The sequence below is a fragment of the Oncorhynchus gorbuscha genome, linkage group LG04 (genome assembly GCF_021184085.1).
Source record: "Oncorhynchus gorbuscha isolate QuinsamMale2020 ecotype Even-year linkage group LG04, OgorEven_v1.0, whole genome shotgun sequence".
Lineage (NCBI taxonomy): Eukaryota > Metazoa > Chordata > Actinopteri > Salmoniformes > Salmonidae > Oncorhynchus > Oncorhynchus gorbuscha.
Window position 1 is genome coordinate 11,080,040 of NC_060176.1, and position 19,765 is coordinate 11,099,804.

The 19,765-nt window shown below is 45.4% G+C and overlaps 1 protein-coding gene across 1 annotated transcript in view; it reads right to left on the reverse strand.

The window, feature by feature from the left end:
- The window catches only part of LOC124033645 (synaptotagmin-7-like), a 123,764-nt gene that overhangs the window by 55,497 nt on the left and 48,502 nt on the right, over positions 1–19,765 (reverse strand). The window contains exon 2 of the mRNA XM_046345788.1: positions 5,967–6,070. Within this exon, the coding sequence (XP_046201744.1) occupies positions 5,967–6,070 (104 nt within the window). The remainder of the gene's footprint in view (positions 1–5,966; positions 6,071–19,765) is intronic.

The window sequence follows — 19,765 nt, forward strand, 5'->3', positions numbered from 1 at the left end:
AACTCTGGAGCTCTGTCAAGAGTGACTATCGGCTTCTTGGTCACCTCCCTGACCAAGGCCCTTCTCCCCCGATTGCTCAGTTTGGTCAGGCAGCCAGCTCGAGGAAGAGTCTTGATGGTTCCAAACTTATACCTTTTAATAATGATGGAGGCCACTGTGTTCTTGGGGACCTTCAATGCTGTTGTGGTACCCTTTCCCAGATCTGTGCCTCGACACAATCCTGTCTCAGAGACCTCATGGTTTGGTTTTTGCTCTGACATGCACTGTCAACTATGGGACCTTATATAGACAGGTGTGTGCCTTTCCAAATCATGTCTAATCAGTTGAATTTATCACAGGTGGACTCCAATCAAGTTGTAGAAACGTCTCAAGGATGATCAATGGAAACCAAAGGGACTGAATACTTATGTAAATGAGGTATTTCCGTTTTTTTTACACATTTGCAAAAATAAAAATAAAACTGTTTTGCTTTTCCATTATGGGGTGTTGTGTGTAGATTGATGAGGACATTTTTTTATTTAGTTCAGTTTTAGAACAAGGCTGTAACGTAACAAATGAAAACGTCAAGCGATCTGAATGCTTTACGGATGAACTGTAACTAAGGCTTTACAATGAACGTGAAAATTGGAGACATTTTGGGATTAAGTGAGTTAAAATCTTCCAACAAATGACGAAGAGACATGTCAAAATAAAAATACATAAAATTATATAAGATTGATTGAATTCTACACAATTTAATATAACCAGCTTTTGAAATGTAATATTGGTGCACAATGTCTACTTAAAATACCGTATCAAAGATACGCAAAAAGCACTCTTTCCGTGGAATGACCCTGCTGTGTATAAATAGACTCAGACAGAGAGAGAGAAAAAGGACAGCATAGAGAGAGAGAGAGAAGGAAGATGATGCTGAAGATAACACAGAGACAAGGACGAGGAAGGGGAAACAGTAAGGTATAAATAGAAAAACAAAAAGGACAGCGATGTACTGACAAGGACTAGGAAGGGGAAACAGTAAGGTATAAATAGAAAAACAAAAAGGACAGCGATGTACTGACAAGGACTAGGAAGGGGAAACAGTAAGGTATAAATAGAAAAACAAAAAGGACAGCGATGTACTGACAAGGACTAGGAAGGGGAAACAGTAAGGTATAAATAGAAAAACAAAAAGGACAGCGATGTACTGACAAGGACTAGGAAGGGGAAACAGTAAGGTATAAATAGAAAAACAAAAAGGACAGCGATGTACTGACAAGGACTAGCAAGGGGAAACAGTAAGGTATAAATAGAAAAACAAAAAGGACAGCGATGTACTGACAAGGACTAGGAAGGGGAAACAGTAAGGTATAAATAGAAAAACAAAAAGGACAGCGATGTACTGACAAGGACTAGGAAGGGGAAACAGTAAGGTATAAATAGAAAAACAAAAAGGACAGCGATGTACTGACAAGGACTAGGAAGGGGAAACAGTAAGGTATAAATAGAAAAACAAAAAGGACAGCGATGTACTGACAAGGACTAGGAAGGGGAAACAGTAAGGTATAAATAGAAAAACAAAAAGGACAGCGATGTACTGTCAAGGACTAGGAAGGGGAAACAGCAAGGTATAAATAGAAAAACAAAAAGGACAGCGATGTACTGACAAGGACTAGGAAGGGGAAACAGTAAGGTATAAATAGAAAAACAAAAAGGACAGCGATGTACTGACAAGGACTAGGAAGGGGAAACAGTAAGGTATAAATAGAAAAACAAAAAGGACAGCGATGTACTGACAAGGACTAGGAAGGGGAAACAGTAAGGTATAAATAGAAAAACAAAAAGGACAGCGATGTACTGACAAGGACTAGGAAGGGGAAACAGTAAGGTATAAATAGAAAAACAAAAAGGACAGCGATGTACTGACAAGGACATTGCGATAAAATGGCAAAGGGACAAACGCATAAAAACCCTTATCAGAGTCCAAACGTGTAAGCGTCCTTTCTATAATATTGGACCGTTGGCTTTCATACTAGCAACCATTGGTTTTCAAACAAGCAACCAATGGTTTTCATACTAGCAACCAATGGTTTTCATACTAGCAACCACTGGTTTTCATACTAGCAACCACTGGTTTTCAAACAAGCAACCAATGGTTTTCATACTAGCAACCACTGGTTTTCATACTAGCAACCACTGGTTTTCAAACAAGCAACCAATGGTTTTCATACTAGCAACCACTGGTTTTCAAACAAGCAACCAATGGTTTTCATACTAGCAACCACTGGTTTTCATACTAGCAACCACTGGTTTTCATACTAGCAACCAATGGTTTTCATACTAGCAACCACTGGTTTTCATACTAGCAACCACTGGTTTTCATACTAGCAACCAATGGTTTTCATACTAGCAACCACTGGTTTTCATACTAGCAACCACTGGTTTTCAAACTAGCAACCACTGGTTTTCATACTAGCAACCAATGGTTTTCATACTAGCAACCACTGGTTTTCATACTAGCAACCACTGGTTTTCATACTAGCAACCAATGGTTTTCATACTAGCAACCACTGGTTTTCATACTAGCAACCACTGGTTTTCAAACAAGCAACCAATGGTTTTCATACTAGCAACCACTGGTTTTCATACTAGCAACCACTGGTTTTCAAACAAGCAACCAATGGTTTTCATACTAGCAACCACTGGTTTTCAAACAAGCAACCAATGGTTTTCATACTAGCAACCACTGGTTTTCATACTAGCAACCACTGGTTTTCATACTAGCAATTTCTCCAACTGTCACCACATTCAAATGAGTAAAGGACATGTACACGGAGCCGCGTTGGTTGGGAATTTGGGGGAGGGGTGCGGTTGGGTTGTGCTTCTCCCGTGGACGGTGGTCTCAGAGCTGCATAGCTATGTCACAATGGGACGCTGGACTATCCTGTCTCTCAGCATCTGTGGACTCTGAATTACGGTTATGAAACACTGGTAAAGAGGGAGACATGGTTTTTGCAAAGACAGACAAAGAGTGTGAGGGTCAATAGAGAAATAGAAAGGGCGAGGACAAGAGAAATGGACGGTGAGGGTTGAGTAGCTTTACTGTGTGTGTGTCTGTGTATTTGACAGGGTATGATATGATTAATCTTTGAAGACCAGACTGAAAGTCCTCAATCTACACAGGGTGTGACAGACTGGTAATATTTCATAGATGTGCATCAATACAAATATGCATAATACCAGTTACTAATATTACATCTTATTTTCATGCTTTATGCATGCTTCTACAATCTCCATTTCACTTCAGAACCGTTCTATCACTCAGCTGAATTAAGTCCTCTGCATATTTTACCCACCTATGTGCTGTCCTCACTCCACAAATGATCCTAGACAGAGAGAGAGAGAGAAGAGAGAGAGGGAAAGAGGGAGAGAAAGAGACAGAGAGAGACAAAGAGATAGAGAGAAAGAGAGAGAGAAAGGCCAAGATAGGGACAGAGAGAGAACTGAAAGAGGCGGAGAGAGAAAAGCCAAGAGAGGACAGACAGAGGAGGGGGAGAACGATGTAGAGAGGGAGGGAGCATAAGCAGGGGAGAGTATTTCCAGATGAAATGTATGGGCAGAATCACAGTTGCTCAGGCAGCAGCCAATAGCTCAGAGTGATGTGTACATTAGCATATGAATCATTAGCATGGGACCAGGAGCCGGCGACAAGCAGGCACACGCACTGCTCTAGGCACAAAGCCATGTTTACATAACCTAATGGAGAATTCTGTTCATGTTCACCATCATGGCCACACAACATCTCCCTATACCATTCCCCTTGCACACTACCAAGAGTCCACACACAAAGTTATGGAATCAGAAGGAAACTCCAGAAAATAGAACACAACCAGAAAGCACTGCAACTTTTATCCAAGGAGTTTTTTATGGCAGAAAATAGTCATTTGGAGTTGTGCCGTCCAGCATAGAAACTAAAGTTGGCAAGAGATTGAAAATGTATTTTATGTTTTATTTACAGGCAGCAAATAGCTCATTATTAATCGTAGCTAATTATCTGGGTGTGCAACTGTACCATTTTAATGGTACGGGGTACAGAGAGGAGCACTGACACAGCCTGGATTCGTACCAGGGACTGTAGTGACACCTCTTGCACTGAGATGTAGTGCCTTAGATCGCTGCCCATCTCGGGAGACCGAAATATGAACTCAAAAGTGTGATTTTGCCATTGACTAACTGCTAGATACAAAATGCAATGTGCTCATGTTCTATCCTCAGTGCCTGCCTTTTAGTGTCCTGGAATGTGTGTATTACTGTATTGCTTATGTTAATGTAGTGAATGTAGCCTATAGTTTATGCACACATATTTGTTGCCATACACTGAGACCAGATGTACGGGTGGGGGAGGTAAGAGAATGAAAGAATGAGAGGAGGGGAAATCATTCTTTACTTAATAGAATATGATATACTCAATGATATAGAATATGATATACTCAATGATATAGAATATGATATACTCAATGATATAGAATGGTGAAAGGATTTAATCAAAGAGACTATCTTTTCATTCTAGATGTCTGATCCATGAACAATCTTTCTGCTTTCCTCTAATAGCCAAAAGGCGGGAACAGGCAGCCAATAGCTAATTATTAATCGCAGCTAATTACCTGGGTGTCCAACTGTACCATTTTAATGGCATGGGGTACGGAGAGGGGCACGGACACAGTGCATTGTCATGGAGAGAGAGGGAGAGATATGGAGAGCAAAAGATGGAGAGAATAGATTAAAACTTTTATAGCGCTTTTCATTACAGACAGAACCTCAAAGCATGTCTTTGCATGTCTTGGTCTCTCACAAGACTCGGTCTCTCACAGTCTTCCTCCTGTGCAATATGTAACACCTACAGCCTAACACCTCTCTCTCTCTCACTATCCTGCACTTCTATTATGAGGATGTGGGGCATGTCTGTGCAAATGTGTGTGTATACAGTTCTGGGGTGCAACCCTACCAGGCAGCTAACCTTAACAGATAGCTAAGCTTACTAGGCAGCTAACCCTACCAGGCAGCTAACCTTACCAGGCAGCTAACCTTACCAGGCAGCTAACCCTACCAGGCTGCTAACCTTAACAGATAGCTAAGCTTACCAGGCAGCTAACCATACCAGGCAGCTAACCCTACCAGGCTGCTAACCTTAACAGATAGCTAACCTACCAGGCAGCTAACCCTACCAGGCAGCTAACCTTACCAGGCAGCTAACCCTACCAGGCTGCTAACCTTAACAGGCAGCTAACCTTACCAGGCAGCTAACCTTACCAGGCAGCTAACCTTACCAGGCAGCTAACCTTATCAGGCAGCTAACCTTACCAGGCAGCTAACCTTATCAAGCAGCTAACCTTGTCAGGCAGCTAACCTTACCAGGCAGCTAACCTTATCAGGCAGCTAAACTTACCAGGCAGCTAACCCTACCAGGCAGCTAACCTTAACAGATAGCTAAGCTTACCAGGCAGCTAACCCTACCAGGCAGCTAACATTAACAGATAGCTAAGCTTACCAGGCAGCTAACCCTACCAGGCAGCTAACCTTACCAGGCAGCTAACCTTATCAGGCAGCTGACCTTACCAGGCAGCTAGCCTTACCAGGAAGCTAACCTTACCAGGAAGCTAACCTTACCAGGCAGTTAACCTTACCAGGTAGCTAACCATACCAGGCAGCTAACCTAACTCAGGATAAATCCCTACTAGCTCTGGGGAATATTGTGGGTCAATCCTGGGGTGTGTATAATGACCTGAACATGCGTGTAATGACCTCTCAGACAGGTCATAATTGCCGATGATAACTGACCAAGCTAGTCGAATTAAAGCTATACAAATAAATTAGAGTCATGGAAGAGTGGATGGAAGCCTGCTGTACTGTGTTGTTCTGGGAAGGCCAATGTGTCCTAAAACCAAATAATAGGATATAATGTTATAGGTCAATGTTAGTGGTCCACTCACCAGTTTGCGTTGACACCAGGTGCAGACTCCACACAGAGCTACTAGCCACACGGCACACACTGTCAGCCCCAGAGATACTAGGAACACACTGATAGATAGAGACCCTGCAGAGAGACAGAGGGGGGAGAGGGGATGGAGAGGGGGGAGGGGAGAGAGAGGGGGAGAGGGGAGAGAGATCAAGAGAGAGATCGGGAGAGGAAGAGAGAGATAGAGATTAGGAAGAGCAATAGAGGTTACTGTTAAAATGCATGCCAATCATGAGAGGGGAAGGAGAAGGAGACAAAGGGCAAGACCGAGAGAAAATGTTGTTGAAAGAATATCTCTACATATCTCTTTGGCAATATGTTGGTAAAATCTAATAAACAAATACAGGAAAAATACACAAATGAGGCAGATCATGATGGGAGGAGAGGGAAGTGTGAGCCTGTAATGAGCTTATTTAATATGCTCTCTCCCACTCCATCATCACAAACCTGCAGACAGAGCAATCTATCAAGAGAAAAAGGGAAAGAGACAGGAAAAGAGGGCAAGTGTACTGGCATAAATATCATGTCTACTTTCCCCATCTGTGTCAGTATCTACAGCTTGTGAATGAATACAGAGTCGGTGAAACAAAGGAAAAGAAAAACAATGGTCATTAAGAGGGTTCAATTACAAGTCTTGTAATCTGCAGCTTCCTTCCTCTTTGGTGTCTCATTGTACATGATCAGTACTGCAGCTTTTCCTCCTGCCTTTTGTTCATCTTTCAATAAGTCAAGACCAAGCTTGACAGATAAAAGCTCTTTCACTCACACATTTCTGATAAAAATAACTACATCACTGCCTCTTGAATGCTATTCATCTAGCCCACCTCCTCTGCCAAGACAATTCAAAAGGCAAAGACGTGTTGGCAAACAACATTGTGCATAAACAATGGACTTAAATTCCACCTCATCCTCCCATTCTTTCTGTTACATTCTCCCCTCTGCCTACACAATTCCTCGATTTCACATCCCTTCCTCTCTCCATCTCTCGCTCCATTCCTCTCTCCATCTCTCTCTCCATCCCTCCCTATAAAACTCCAGGTCTTGTAAGTTGTTCATGGCAGAGAACAGAAGGAGTAGCTTGGTAAAAACATCCACATATCACTCTTCCCTCACACTTTCTTTCATTTCACGTCATCCTTCCTCTATTTCCACATGAGGCCTCCTACCTTTCTCCATTCTTTCTTGCTCTCCTTTTGCTCAGTATGTTGTTCAAATTATTTTCCTACTATCTATTGTGAGAAAAATAATACAGTGAGTAGCCTTTGTAGAACACATCCATCAAAGGAAGCAATCAGTTGACATTATGTTTTCAACAGAACCTGAGCAATGACAATGATACTGTAACTATCCATTACTGGTCATCTCACTCAGAAAGCAATTCAACATGTCATAATGCTGCTGATAAGTGGCCATAATGGCAGGTGTTTCATGGAGGTCTTTCATCTTTTCAGTATTTTTTAAAGGGATGAAATGGATGACCCTGAGGCCTACCATATACAGTATGCTGCTGTAATGTAAAAAAAAATAAAGTAAAAACAGCTATAGGATCTGTGTATAGAAGGCATTTTTATTTGCAGAGTATTTTTTTCTTCTTCTCTTACCTTCGTCATAGCTGTGGATTAGACAACAGTGTATACGTTTCAGTGAAAAACAGTTCCTAGCCTATTTAGTCCACTGTTAAGCTACATAATGGCTGAAGTTCATTGTTTGGTTTAAAGTAGGCTAACTTATGAAGGAAGACCAATGTTGCCAGTTGGTGTGACTGAATAAACAAACAATCTATTAGCACCAAACAGGCAATGGAGGTTAAAAAAACAGCAGTGATTCAGCCCACTGGACAGCGACAGAATCGGAATTCACCCGAATAGTGTGGACAGCGACAGAATCGGAATTCACCCGAACAGTGTGGACAGCAATAGAATCGGAATTCACCCGAACAGTGTGAACAGCGACAGAATCGGAATTCACCCGAACAGTCGAATTCACCCGAACAGTGTGGACAGCGACAGAATCGAATTCACCCGAATAGTGTGGACAGCGACAGAATCGGAATTCACCCGAATAGTGTGGACAGCAACAGAATCGAATTCACCCGAACAGTGTGGACAGCGACAGAATCGGAATTCACCCGAATAGTGTGGACAGCGACAGAATCGGAATTCACCCGAATAGTGTGGACAGCAACAGAATCGGAATTCACCCGAACAGTGTGGACAGCGACAGAATCGGAATTCACCCGAACAGTGTGCACAGCGACAGAATCGGAATTCACCCGAATAGTGTGGACAGCGACAGAATCGGAATTCACCCGAATAGTGTGGACAGCAACAGAATCGGAATTCACCCGAACAGTGTGGACAGCGACAGAATCGGAATTCACCCGAATAGTGTGGACAGCAACAGAATCGGAATTCACCCGAACAGTGTGGACAGCGACAGAATCGGAATTCACCCGAACAGTGTGGACAGCAACAGAATCGGAATTCACCCGAACAGTGTGGACAGCGACAGAATCGGAATTCACCCGAACAGTGTGGACAGCAACAGAATCGGAATTCACCCGAACAGTGTGGACAGCGACAGAATCGGAATTCACCCGAACAGTGTGGACAGCAACAGAATCGGAATTCACCCGAACAGTGTGAATACATTCTCGATAATGATTTGTGCAAAGGACAGCGACAGAATCGGAATTCACCCGAACAGTGTGGACAGCAACAGAATGTGGACAGCGACAGAATCGAATTCACGAACAGTGTGGACAGCAACAGAATCGGAATTCACCCGAATAGTGTGGACAGCAACAGAATCGGAATTCACCCGAACAGTGTGGACAGCAACAGAATCGGAATTCACCCGAACAGTGTGGACAGCGACAGAATCGGAATTCACCCGAATAGTGTGGACAGCGACAGAATCGGAATTCACCCGAATAGTGTGGACAGCAACAGAATCGGAATTCACCCGAACAGTGTGGACAGCGACAGAATCGGAATTCACCCGAACAGTGTGGACAGCGACAGAATCGGAATTCACCCAAACAATGTGGACAGCAACGGAATCGGAATTCACCCGAACAGTGTGGACAGCACCGTTTTTCACAGTTGTAGCAGAGCCACCAGCCCCCATTATGACCATCCCTGAAGATAAATGGGGAATAGCCTATAGGCTTAGACCAGGAAGAAATAACACACTAACATGATTTAACAGTAAATAGTTAATGACCTGGCCTGGCACAGGGGAGCTGTTAAGTACAGCATACATAATAACCAGGAGGAGAAATAAGCCGAGGTAGCTAGCTTCCTGACTCTGTAAGGTTGCTGTAAGGTTGCTACACAGCGCAATTACTACCGTGGGCTGGCCCACCCTAATATTGAAACTCATCTTGATCTCCCAGAGGCACATCCATTAGATGCTTCTGATAGGGCAGAGAATTGCATCCTGGTCATTAGCTCGGTGAGTTCCTGTAATGATTGAACAGCAGCTTTAATATGTCTACCAGCTCAGCCATGCTGCTGTAAAAGAACCTGGGATACAGATAGATGGATACAGCTGGGCTGCATGGAGCTGAGGAAACAGGGTGGAAAATAGCAACGAGCCTAACAGAAGGTTGTGGTAGTGTAAACAAGGGGTTGAATCAGACTGCTGTATTACAGCTGTGGTGTGTATGGTTGTTGGGCAGGGATGGGTGCGGCAGATGTTTTCAAGAGGACTGGGACAGCTCCCCTAATATTTGTATGGTCCAAATAGTTTACATGGAGACTATGAATCAATAAAGACTAATGAGTTCTGCCCCAGTAAGGCGATTTATTACAGAGAACAACACAAAGACGGCTCTGGCAAAAACAATATGGTCACACGGATGGCCCTTCTCACTGACTCTCTCCCCAGGAGTGGCCCCATGCAGTGCTGTGCTGGGTGTCACACAGAGAGCCTCCTGTGGCTAATTCCAGCGCCAGACATTCACAGCACATGCAAGCATGCACACGCACACGCAGCACACACACACAGCACACAGCACACACACAGCACACACACACAGCACACACACACAGCACACACACAGCACACAGCACACAGCACACAGCACACAGCACACACACAGCACACAGCACACACACACACACACACACAGCACACAGCACACACACAGCACACACACACAGCACACACACAGCACACACACACACACAGCACACAGCACACACACACAGCACACACACACAGCACACAGCACACAGCACACAGCACACACACAGCACACACACACAGCACACAGCACACACACACAGCACACACACAGCACACACACAGCACACACACACAGCACACAGCACACACACAGCACACAGCACACAGCACACACACAGCACACAGCACACACACAGCACACACACACAGCACACAGCACACAGCACACACACAGCACACAGCACACACAGCACACACACACAGCACACAGCACACACACAGCACACACACACAGCACACAGCACACAGCACACGGATAGATAAAAAGATGACCAAATTACACTGCAATTCACGTCTGTTTGTGACGGGTAGTGTACCACATGCATGCATATTCAAAATGTCATTAAGCAATGAATAAGACTCAAATAATCGCTGAGGAATACTGAGAGCACTGTTAGACCGTCTACACACTGATTTCTCTCTGCAATGCTCAAAACTATTGTTTTCCTCAGTCAGACTGCCAACAGATCCAGATTACCAGTATTATATAAGGAATGTCTCATACTGTTAAACAAACATTCAGTAAATACTGCCAGTGGTTCAAGCTCATCAATAAAAACACAAGCAAAATGGCCAACCAGTCAATAACAGTCTCTACCTGAAAGTCCCAGGTATACCTGCATCTACACCTGGCTACTCTCATCCTTCTCACTCTGAACTAAAGGTTGCTGCTGTCTGTCTTCCCCAGGCACCTCTCTCTCCACCTCGCCAGACAGATGAAGAGGATCCATCATAATGAGGTCACTGACCCACTTCTAAAACACACACACATAACGGCATCATCATTTCATCAGCATAATCACTAAGTCATCTGCTGTAACTACGAGTGATGGGCGGGGGAATCGATCCAGTTACATATGGCAATATTCTTTTTGGACAATGTCATATTGATATAAACTTACATTTTTGGGGGTAGTGTTAGCTAGTGCTAGTCAGCTGTACCGGCGCAAAAACGCTGGTATTTTTCATCTTATAGTTGGTTCTCCATCTTTGTTTCAAACAGTGAGCCAACATTTTTTCAGCTCTTTTATTTCCCTGACTGATCAAAAGCAACACTTGTTTTCACCTGCTCTCTCTTGCTTCTCTGCAGCAGACATATAGTGAGCAATATGTTTGGAACATCAAATAGCAATACAATCACAGTATCGAATAGCAATAACTACATTGTATACTGTAGAATCGTGAGAATCGCAGTACATAGTAACTACCAATGTATTTTATCCTCCATGTCAATTGTGAGAGCATCGATTGGAGGGATAAAATTCATATATACAAATGACTCAGTATGATTCACTAGATGACCTGTTTCAGTACACCGCGGAGAGGACCCAGAGTTATTTATAGCTGCTTTAAGTGAGATTCCTGTGCGCTGTCAGAAGAGCCCCCTCCCTTCTTCCCTCTCTACCTCCCTCCTGTCATCCCTCTCTCTCTCTCTCTCTCTCCTCTCCTTCACCTGCTGTGCTAATCTGCTTGTGTTCTGCTCACTCAGCCCCTGGTGTTTGTGCCCAAGCTGACACAGAATCAGGGCTATTAGTCACAGGGGACCAGCAGAGGAGCATGTCTGTCTGGCCCAGGGGGCGGGGGATCGGGGAAGGCAGAGCAGAGTGGAGCCTCACCTGGGGAGCGGAACCCTTGACCCTGCCACCCGCCACTAGGACCAGCCATCAGCAGAGAAAGAAAATAGCTGACACCTTGGCTGTTCTCGTTATACAGGACCAGCACCTGAGATCCATTCCTGTAACAGTATATTGCCACTAGATCTCATGTTAGATGGGTTACAGGGTGAGCCAGCATCACTGGAACTATGCTGCTTTCTACACAGTCACCCTACACCAATGCGTTCATCTATTTACTCAGTAGCCCCCGAGCAGGTGAAAAACGATCCCTCAACGCCGAGACAACATTGCCTATCATCCGGAGCCCTGGCAGTCCCAACAAAAAACTCTTAAACCTCATTTATTTGATTGGCAGGTGTGTTTATCCAGCCAAAACATCCAAGCAGTTCACAGGCAGGACCCATCAAAGGCCATTTCTCATAGCCATGCCTTCACTGAGGAGGATCCAAAGGTTTGTTTTGAGCGACAAGGCTATCTATGAGTGTGTGCAGTTGAGTCATCATAACTCAGGGACAGAGGTGAAGAGACTGCAGGTGAGAGAGGGGGAGTGGAGGTCAGAGAATCCAAGGTAAGAGACAGAGGGATTCTGAGAGGAGAGGAGGAGAGAAGGAGCAGCTGCATTAAAACATGAGCTTTCTGTAGGGTTACAGGTGTCACAGGTCAACTGAGGGAGAGGAATGGAAGGTCAAAGACAAGAAAGGATCATGAGTGTTGAATTGCTTTAAAGAGCGACTGCCCCTAAAAAGCAACTTCTTGTTTTAAAAAGCCTATGTGGCATCGATATGAGTCAGAAAGATGTATTCTAGTGTCAAAATGTACTACAAAGTGTCAATAGGATACATCTGGTCATAAAGTCAGTCTTGTCCAAAACTGAGATTTGTGAGATGATAGGAAAAAATGGTATGTTACAGAAAGAAGAGTACTGTAACAGTTTTCCTTCGGTTGGGTTTATTTCAATCCTGTCCACATACCCACAGCTGGCAGCACCAAGTAATCATCAATTTGGAGCACAGTGACCGAATCGTAATGACCATGGTCAATTTTGTTTGACATTTGATATCCCTATGAGACTAGTTAGGGTAGCATCAGTCAATCACACAATTTACATGGGGCAATATTTAAAAAATGTCAATAGACTTAAAAACCTCAAACCAACTATAAATTGTGGAAATTCATGTACAAATATTGAAAGCATTTAATGAGACAACTAAAAGATGTGCAACATGAAAATATTGGGTAATTCATTGACGGTCCCTAACTATCCCCAAAGATAGCAACGTTGGTGTGACATTGGTTACTTCAAGATACAAGACCTGGTTAGAGTGTTAAGTTATCTAGAAGGGTAAATGACTAACTGTTTTGACAGAAACAATGTGCAAACGCTTGCCATGTGCAAAAGCATGGCAATGCAAATCCCGACCACCCATACGACACCTGTAAGTCATAAAAGCATTAAATATTATATTAGACCACCCACCCCTCCACAACTCTCGTTTGGCTTCAGTCATGGCCACTGCATTTCTTAATGACCAAGCCAAAAAACAATGCTAAATCAGGAAGAAAGAAAATAACACCTAAGTAAGGAGGAAGCAAATATTTAGGGGTGGTGAGGAGAGAAAGAGAGAGAGAGGGGTAGAGGTTGGGTTGAGAAGGGGGAGAGGGCTTATACATTCTGAATGTAAAGTTGAGTTTCCCCCCAAATAAAACAAAAACATTTCTGAAAGTCCACTGCTAAATATCTCAGAGGTACTGCTGTCTAAAGTGCAGGTAGCGCCAGGGAACAGTTGGATTGCAAGTTGTGGAGGCGAAAGAAGCACACACCTGTTGAGGCGAGGTGCTGGCTACATTTTACATTTACATTTAAGTCATTTAGCAGACGCTCTTATCCAGAGCGACTTACAAATTGGTGCATTCACCTTATGACATCCAGTGGGACAGTCACTTAACAATAGTGCATCTAAAACTTAGGGGGGTGAGAGGGATTACTTATCCTATCCTAGGTATTCCTTAAAGAGGTGGGGTTTCAGGTGTCTCCGGAAGGTGGTGATTGACTCCGCTGTCCTGGCGTCGTGAGGGAGTTTGTTCCACCATTGGGGGGCCAGGGCAGCGAACAGTTTTGACTGGGCTGAGCGGGAGCTGTACTTCCTCAGTGGTAGGGAGGCGAGCAGGCCAGAGGTGGATGAACGCAGTGCCCTTGTTTGGGTGTAGGGCCTGATCAGAGCCTGGAGGTACTGAGGTGCCGTTCCCCTCACAGCTCCGTAGGCAAGCACCATGGTCTTGTAGCGGATGCGAGCTTCAACTGGAAGCCAGTGGAGAGAACGGAGGAGCGGGGTGACGTGAGAGAACTTGGGAAGGTTGAACACCAGACGGGCTGCGGCGTTCTGGATGAGTTGAAGGGGTTTAATGGCACAGGCAGGGAGCCCAGCCAACAGCGAGTTGCAGTAATCCAGACGGGAGATGACAAGTGCCTGGATTAGGACCTGCGCCGCTTCCTGTGTGAGGCAGGGTCGTACTCTGCGGATGTTGTAGAGCATGAACCTACAGGAACGGGCCACCGCCTTGATGTTGGTTGAGAACGACAGGGTGTTGTCCAGGATCACGCCAAGGTTCTTGGCGCTCTGGGAGGAGGACACAATGGAGTTGTCAACCGTGATGGCGAGATCATGGAACGGGCAGTCCTTCCCCGGGAGGAAGAGCAGCTCCGTCTTGCCGAGGTTCAGCTTGAGGTGGTGATCCGTCATCCACACTGATATGTCTGCCAGACATGCAGAGATGCGATTCGCCACCTGGTCATCAGAAGGGGGAAAGGAGAAGATTAATTGTGTGTCGTCTGCATAGCAATGATAAGAGAGACCATGTGAGGTTATGACAGAGCCAAGTGACTTGGTGTATAGCGAGAATAGGAGAGGGCCAAGAACAGAGCCCTGGGGGACACCAGTGGTGAGAGCGCGTGGTGAGGAGACAGATTCTCGCCACGCCACCTGGTAGGAGCGACCTGTCAGGTAGGACGCAATCCAAGCGTGGGCCGCGCCGGAGATGCCCAACTCGGAGAGGATGGAGAGGAGGATCTGATGGTTCACAGTATCGAAGGCAGCCGATAGATCTAGAAGGATGAGAGCAGAGGAGAGAGAGTTAGCTTTAGCAGTGCGGAGCGCCTCCGTGATACAGAGGAGAGCAGTCTCAGTTGAATGACTAGTCTTGAAACCTGACTGATTTGGATCAAGAAGGTCATTCAGAGAGAGATAGCGGGAGAGCTGGCCAAGGACGGCACGTTCAAGAGTTTTGGAGAGAAAAGAAAGAAGGGATACTGGTCTGTAATTGTTGACATCGGAGGGATCGAGTGTAGGTTTTTTCAGAAGGGGTGCAACTCTCGCTCTCTTGAAGACGGAAGGGACGTAGCCAGCGGTCAGGGATGAGTTGATGAGCGAGGTGAGGTAAGGGAGAAGGTCTCCGGAAATGGTCTGGAGAAGAGAGGAGGGGATAGGGTCAAGCGGGCAGGTTGTTGGGCGGCCGGCCGTCACAAGACGCGAGATTTCATCTGGAGAGAGAGGGGAGAAAGAGGTCAGAGCACAGGGTAGGGCAGTGTGAGCAGAACCAGCGGTGTCGTTTGACTTAGCAAACGAGGATCGGATGTCGTCGACCTTCTTTTCAAAATGGTTGACGAAGTCATCTGCAGAGAGGGAGGAGGGGGGGCGGAGGATTCAGGAGGGAGGAGAAGGTGGCAAAGAGCTTCCTAGGGTTAGAGGCAGATGCTTGGAATTTAGCGTGGTAGAAAGTGGCTTTAGCAGCAGAGACAGAGGAGGAAAATGTAGAGAGGAGGGAGTGAAAGGATGCCAGGTCCGCAGGGAGGCGAGTTTTCCTCCATTTCCGCTCGGCTGCCCGGAGCCCTGTTCTGTGAGCTCGCAATGAGTCATCGAGCCACGGAGCGGGAGGGGAGGACCGAGCCGGCCTGGAGGATAGGGGACATAGAGAGTCAAGGGATGCAGAGAGGGAGGAGAGGAGGGTTGAGGAGGCAGAATCAGGAGATAGGTGGGAGAAGGTTTGAGCGGAGGGAAGAGATGATAGGATGGAAGAGGAGAGAGTAGCGGGGGAGAGAGAGCGAAGGTTGGGACGGCGCGATACCATCCGAGTAGGGGCAGTGTGGGAGGTGTTGGATGAGAGCGAGAGGGAAAAGGATACAAGGCAGTGGTCGGAGACTTGGAGGGGAGTTGCAATGAGGTTAGTGGAGGAACAGCATCTAGTAAAGATGAGGTCGAGCGTATTGCCTGCCTTGTGAGTAGGGGGGGAAGGTGAGAGGGTGAGGTCAAAAGAGGAGAGGAGTGGAAAGAAGGAGGCAGAGAGGAAAGAGTCAAAGGTAGACGTGGGGAGGTTAAAGTCGCCCAGAACTGTGAGAGGTGAGCCGTCCTCAGGAAAGGAGCTTATCAAGGCATCAAGCTCATTGATGAACTCTCCGAGGGAACCTGGAGGGCGATAAATGATAAGGATGTTAAGCTTGAAAGGGCTAGTAACTGTGACAGCATGGAATTCAAAGGAGGCAATAGACAGATGGGTAAGGGGAGAAAGAGAGAATGACCACTTGGGAGAGATGAGGATCCCGGTGCCACCACCCCGCTGACCAGACGCTCTCGGTTTGTGCGAGAACACGTGGGCGGACAAAGAGAGAGCAGTAGGAGTAGCAGTGTTGTCTGTGGTGATCCATGTTTCCGTCAGTGCCAAGAAGTCGAGGGACTGGAGGGAGGCATAGGCTGAGATGAACTCTGCCTTGTTGACCGCAGATTGGCAGTTCCAGAGGCTACCGGAGACCTGGAACTCCACGTGGGTCGTGCGCGCTGGGACCACCAGAGTAGGGTGGCCGCGGCCACGCGGTGAGGAGCGTTTGTATGGTCTGTGCAGAGAGGAGAGAACAGGGATAAACAGACACATAGTTGACAGGCTACAGAAGAGGCTACGCTAATGCAAAGGAGATTGGAATGACAAGTGGACTACACGTCTCGAATGTTCAGAAAGTTAAGCTACGTAGCAAGAATCTTATTGACTAAAATGATTAAAATGATACAGTACTGCTGAAGTAGGCCAGCTGGCAGTGGGTGCGTTGTTGACACTACACTAATCAAGTCGTTCCGTTGAGTGTAATAGTTTCTGCAGTGTTGCTATTCGGGGCTAGCTGGCTAGCTAGCAGTGTTGTTTACGTTACGTTGCGTTAAAAGAACGACAATAGCTGGCTAGCGAACCTAGAAAATCGCTCTAGACTACACAATTATCTTTGATACAAAGACGGCTATGTAGCTAGCTACGATCAAACAAATCAAACCGTTGTACTGTAATGAAATGAAGTGAAAATGTGATACTACCTGTGAATGCGACCGGGTAGTTGAGTTCTATACAGAAGACGTTGGCTAGCGTTGGCTAGCTAGCAGAGTCACCTACGTTAAGGACGACAAATAGCTGGCTAGCTAACCTCGGTAAATTAAGATAATCACTCTAAGACTACACACTCTAAACCTAAACAACACAATTATCTTGGATACGATGAAACGAAGACAGCAAAGGCAGCTATGTAGCTAGCTAACACTACACTAATCAAGTCGTTCAGTTGAGTGTAATAGTTTCTCCAGTGCAGCTAATCAGTGGACGTTAGCTAGCTGGCTAGTGAAGACTACGTTAGGACGGCGAAATACGATAATTACGCAATTATCTTTGATACAAAGACGGCTATGTAGCTAGCTGAGAAGAAATTGCTAAGAAATGGCTAGCAGAGTAGAACACTTGAAAAATAAAAGGAGAGGCCTCACTCTAGGGGCACAGACGCAAAAATTTAATAACCAATGTTTCGACAGACAAGCTGTCTTTATCAGGGTATAATGACACACGGATTGCAAGTTGCAACAAAGAGAAATGCGCATAAAAATTCACACAGAACATCCACAGCACCTCCAGGAGAGTATCCTACTTCCAAAAGAATGTACAGCTGAGTGAGCTATACAGAGCTACACTACATGACCAAAATTATATAGACACCTGCTCTTCGAACATATCATTCCAAAGTCATGGGCATTAATATGGAGTAGGTCCCCCCTTTGCTGCTATAACAGCATCCACTCTTCTGGGAAGGCTTGTTGGAACATTGCTGCAGGGACTTGCTTCCAATCAGCGACAAGAGTATTACTGAAGTCAGGCACTGATGTTAGGAGATTGGGCCTGGCTTGGAGTCGGTGTTCCAATTCATTCCAAAGGTGTTCGATAGGGTTGAGGTCAGGGCTCTGGGCAGGCCAGTCATGTTTATCCACACCAATCTCAACAAAACATTTCTGTATGGACCTCGCTTTGTGCACGGAGACATTGTCATGCTGAAACAGGAAAGGGTCTTCCCCAAACTGTTGCCACAAAGTTGGAAGGACAGAATAATCTAGAATGTCAATGTATGCTGTAGCGTTAAGATTTCAATTCACTGGAACTAAGGGGCCTAGCCTGGACCATGAAAAACAGCCCCAGATCATTATTCCTCCTCCACCAAACTTGACAGTTGGCACTATACATTGGGGCATGTAGCTTTCTCCTGGCATCCGCCAAACCCAGATTTGTCCGTTGGTCTGCCAGATGGTGAAGCATGATTCATCACTCCAGAGAACGCATTTCCACTGCTCCAGAGTCCAATGGTGGAGAGCTTTACACCACTCCAGCCGACACTTGACATTTCGCATGGTGATCTTAGGCTTGTGTGCGGCTGCTCGGCCATAGAAAGACATTTTTTGAAGCTCCCGATGAACAGTTATTGTGCGGATGTTGCTTCCAGAGGCAGTTTGGAACTCAGTGGTGAGTGGTACAACCGAGGACAGATGATTTTAATGTGCTACGCGCTTCAGAACTCGGCGCTCCCATTCTGTGAGCTTGTGTGGCCTACCACTGCATAGCTGAGCCGTTGTTGCTCCTAGACGTTTCCACTTCACAATAACAGCACTTACAGTTGACCGAGACAGCTCTAGCATGGTAAACATTTGACGAACTGACTTGCTGGAAAGGTGGCACCCTATGACGTTGCCATGCTGAAAGTCACTGAGCTCTTCAGTAAGGCCATTTTACTGCCAAAGATTGTCTATGGAAATTGCATGGCTGTGTGCTAAATTTTATACACCTGTCGGCAACAGGTGTGGCTGAAATAGCCAAATCCACTGATTTGAAGGGGTGTCCACATACAAATCAAATCAAATGTATTTGTCACATACACATGGTTAGCAGATGTTAATGCGAGTGTAGCGAAATGCTTGTGCTTCTAGTTCCGACAATGCAGTAATAACCAACAAGTAATCTAACTAACAATTCCTAAACTACTGTCTTATACACAGTGTAAGGGGATAAAGAATATGTACATAAGGATATATGAATGAGTGATGGTACAGAGCAGCATAGGCAAGATACAGTAGATGGTATAGAGTACAGTATATACATATAAGATGAGTATGTAAACAAAGTGGCATAGTTAAAGTGGCTAGTGATACATGTATTACATAAGGATGCAGTCGATGATATAGAGTACAGTATATACGTATGCATATGAGATTAATAATGTAGGGTAAGTAACATTATATAAGGTAGTATTGTTTAAAGTGGCTAGTGATATATTTACATAATTCCCATCAATTCCCATTATTAAAGTGGCTGGAGTTGAGTCAGTGTCAGTGTGTTGGCAGCGGCCACTCAATGTTAGTGGTGGCTGTTTAACAGTCTGATGGCCTTGAGATAGAAGCTGTTTTTCAGTCTCTCGGTCCCTGCTTTGATGCACCTGTACTGACCTCGCCTTCTGGATGATAGCGGGGTGAACAGGCAGTGGCTCGGGTGGTTGATGTCCTTGATGATCTTTATGGCCTTCCTGTAACATCGGGTGGTGTAGGTGTCCTGGAGGGCAGGT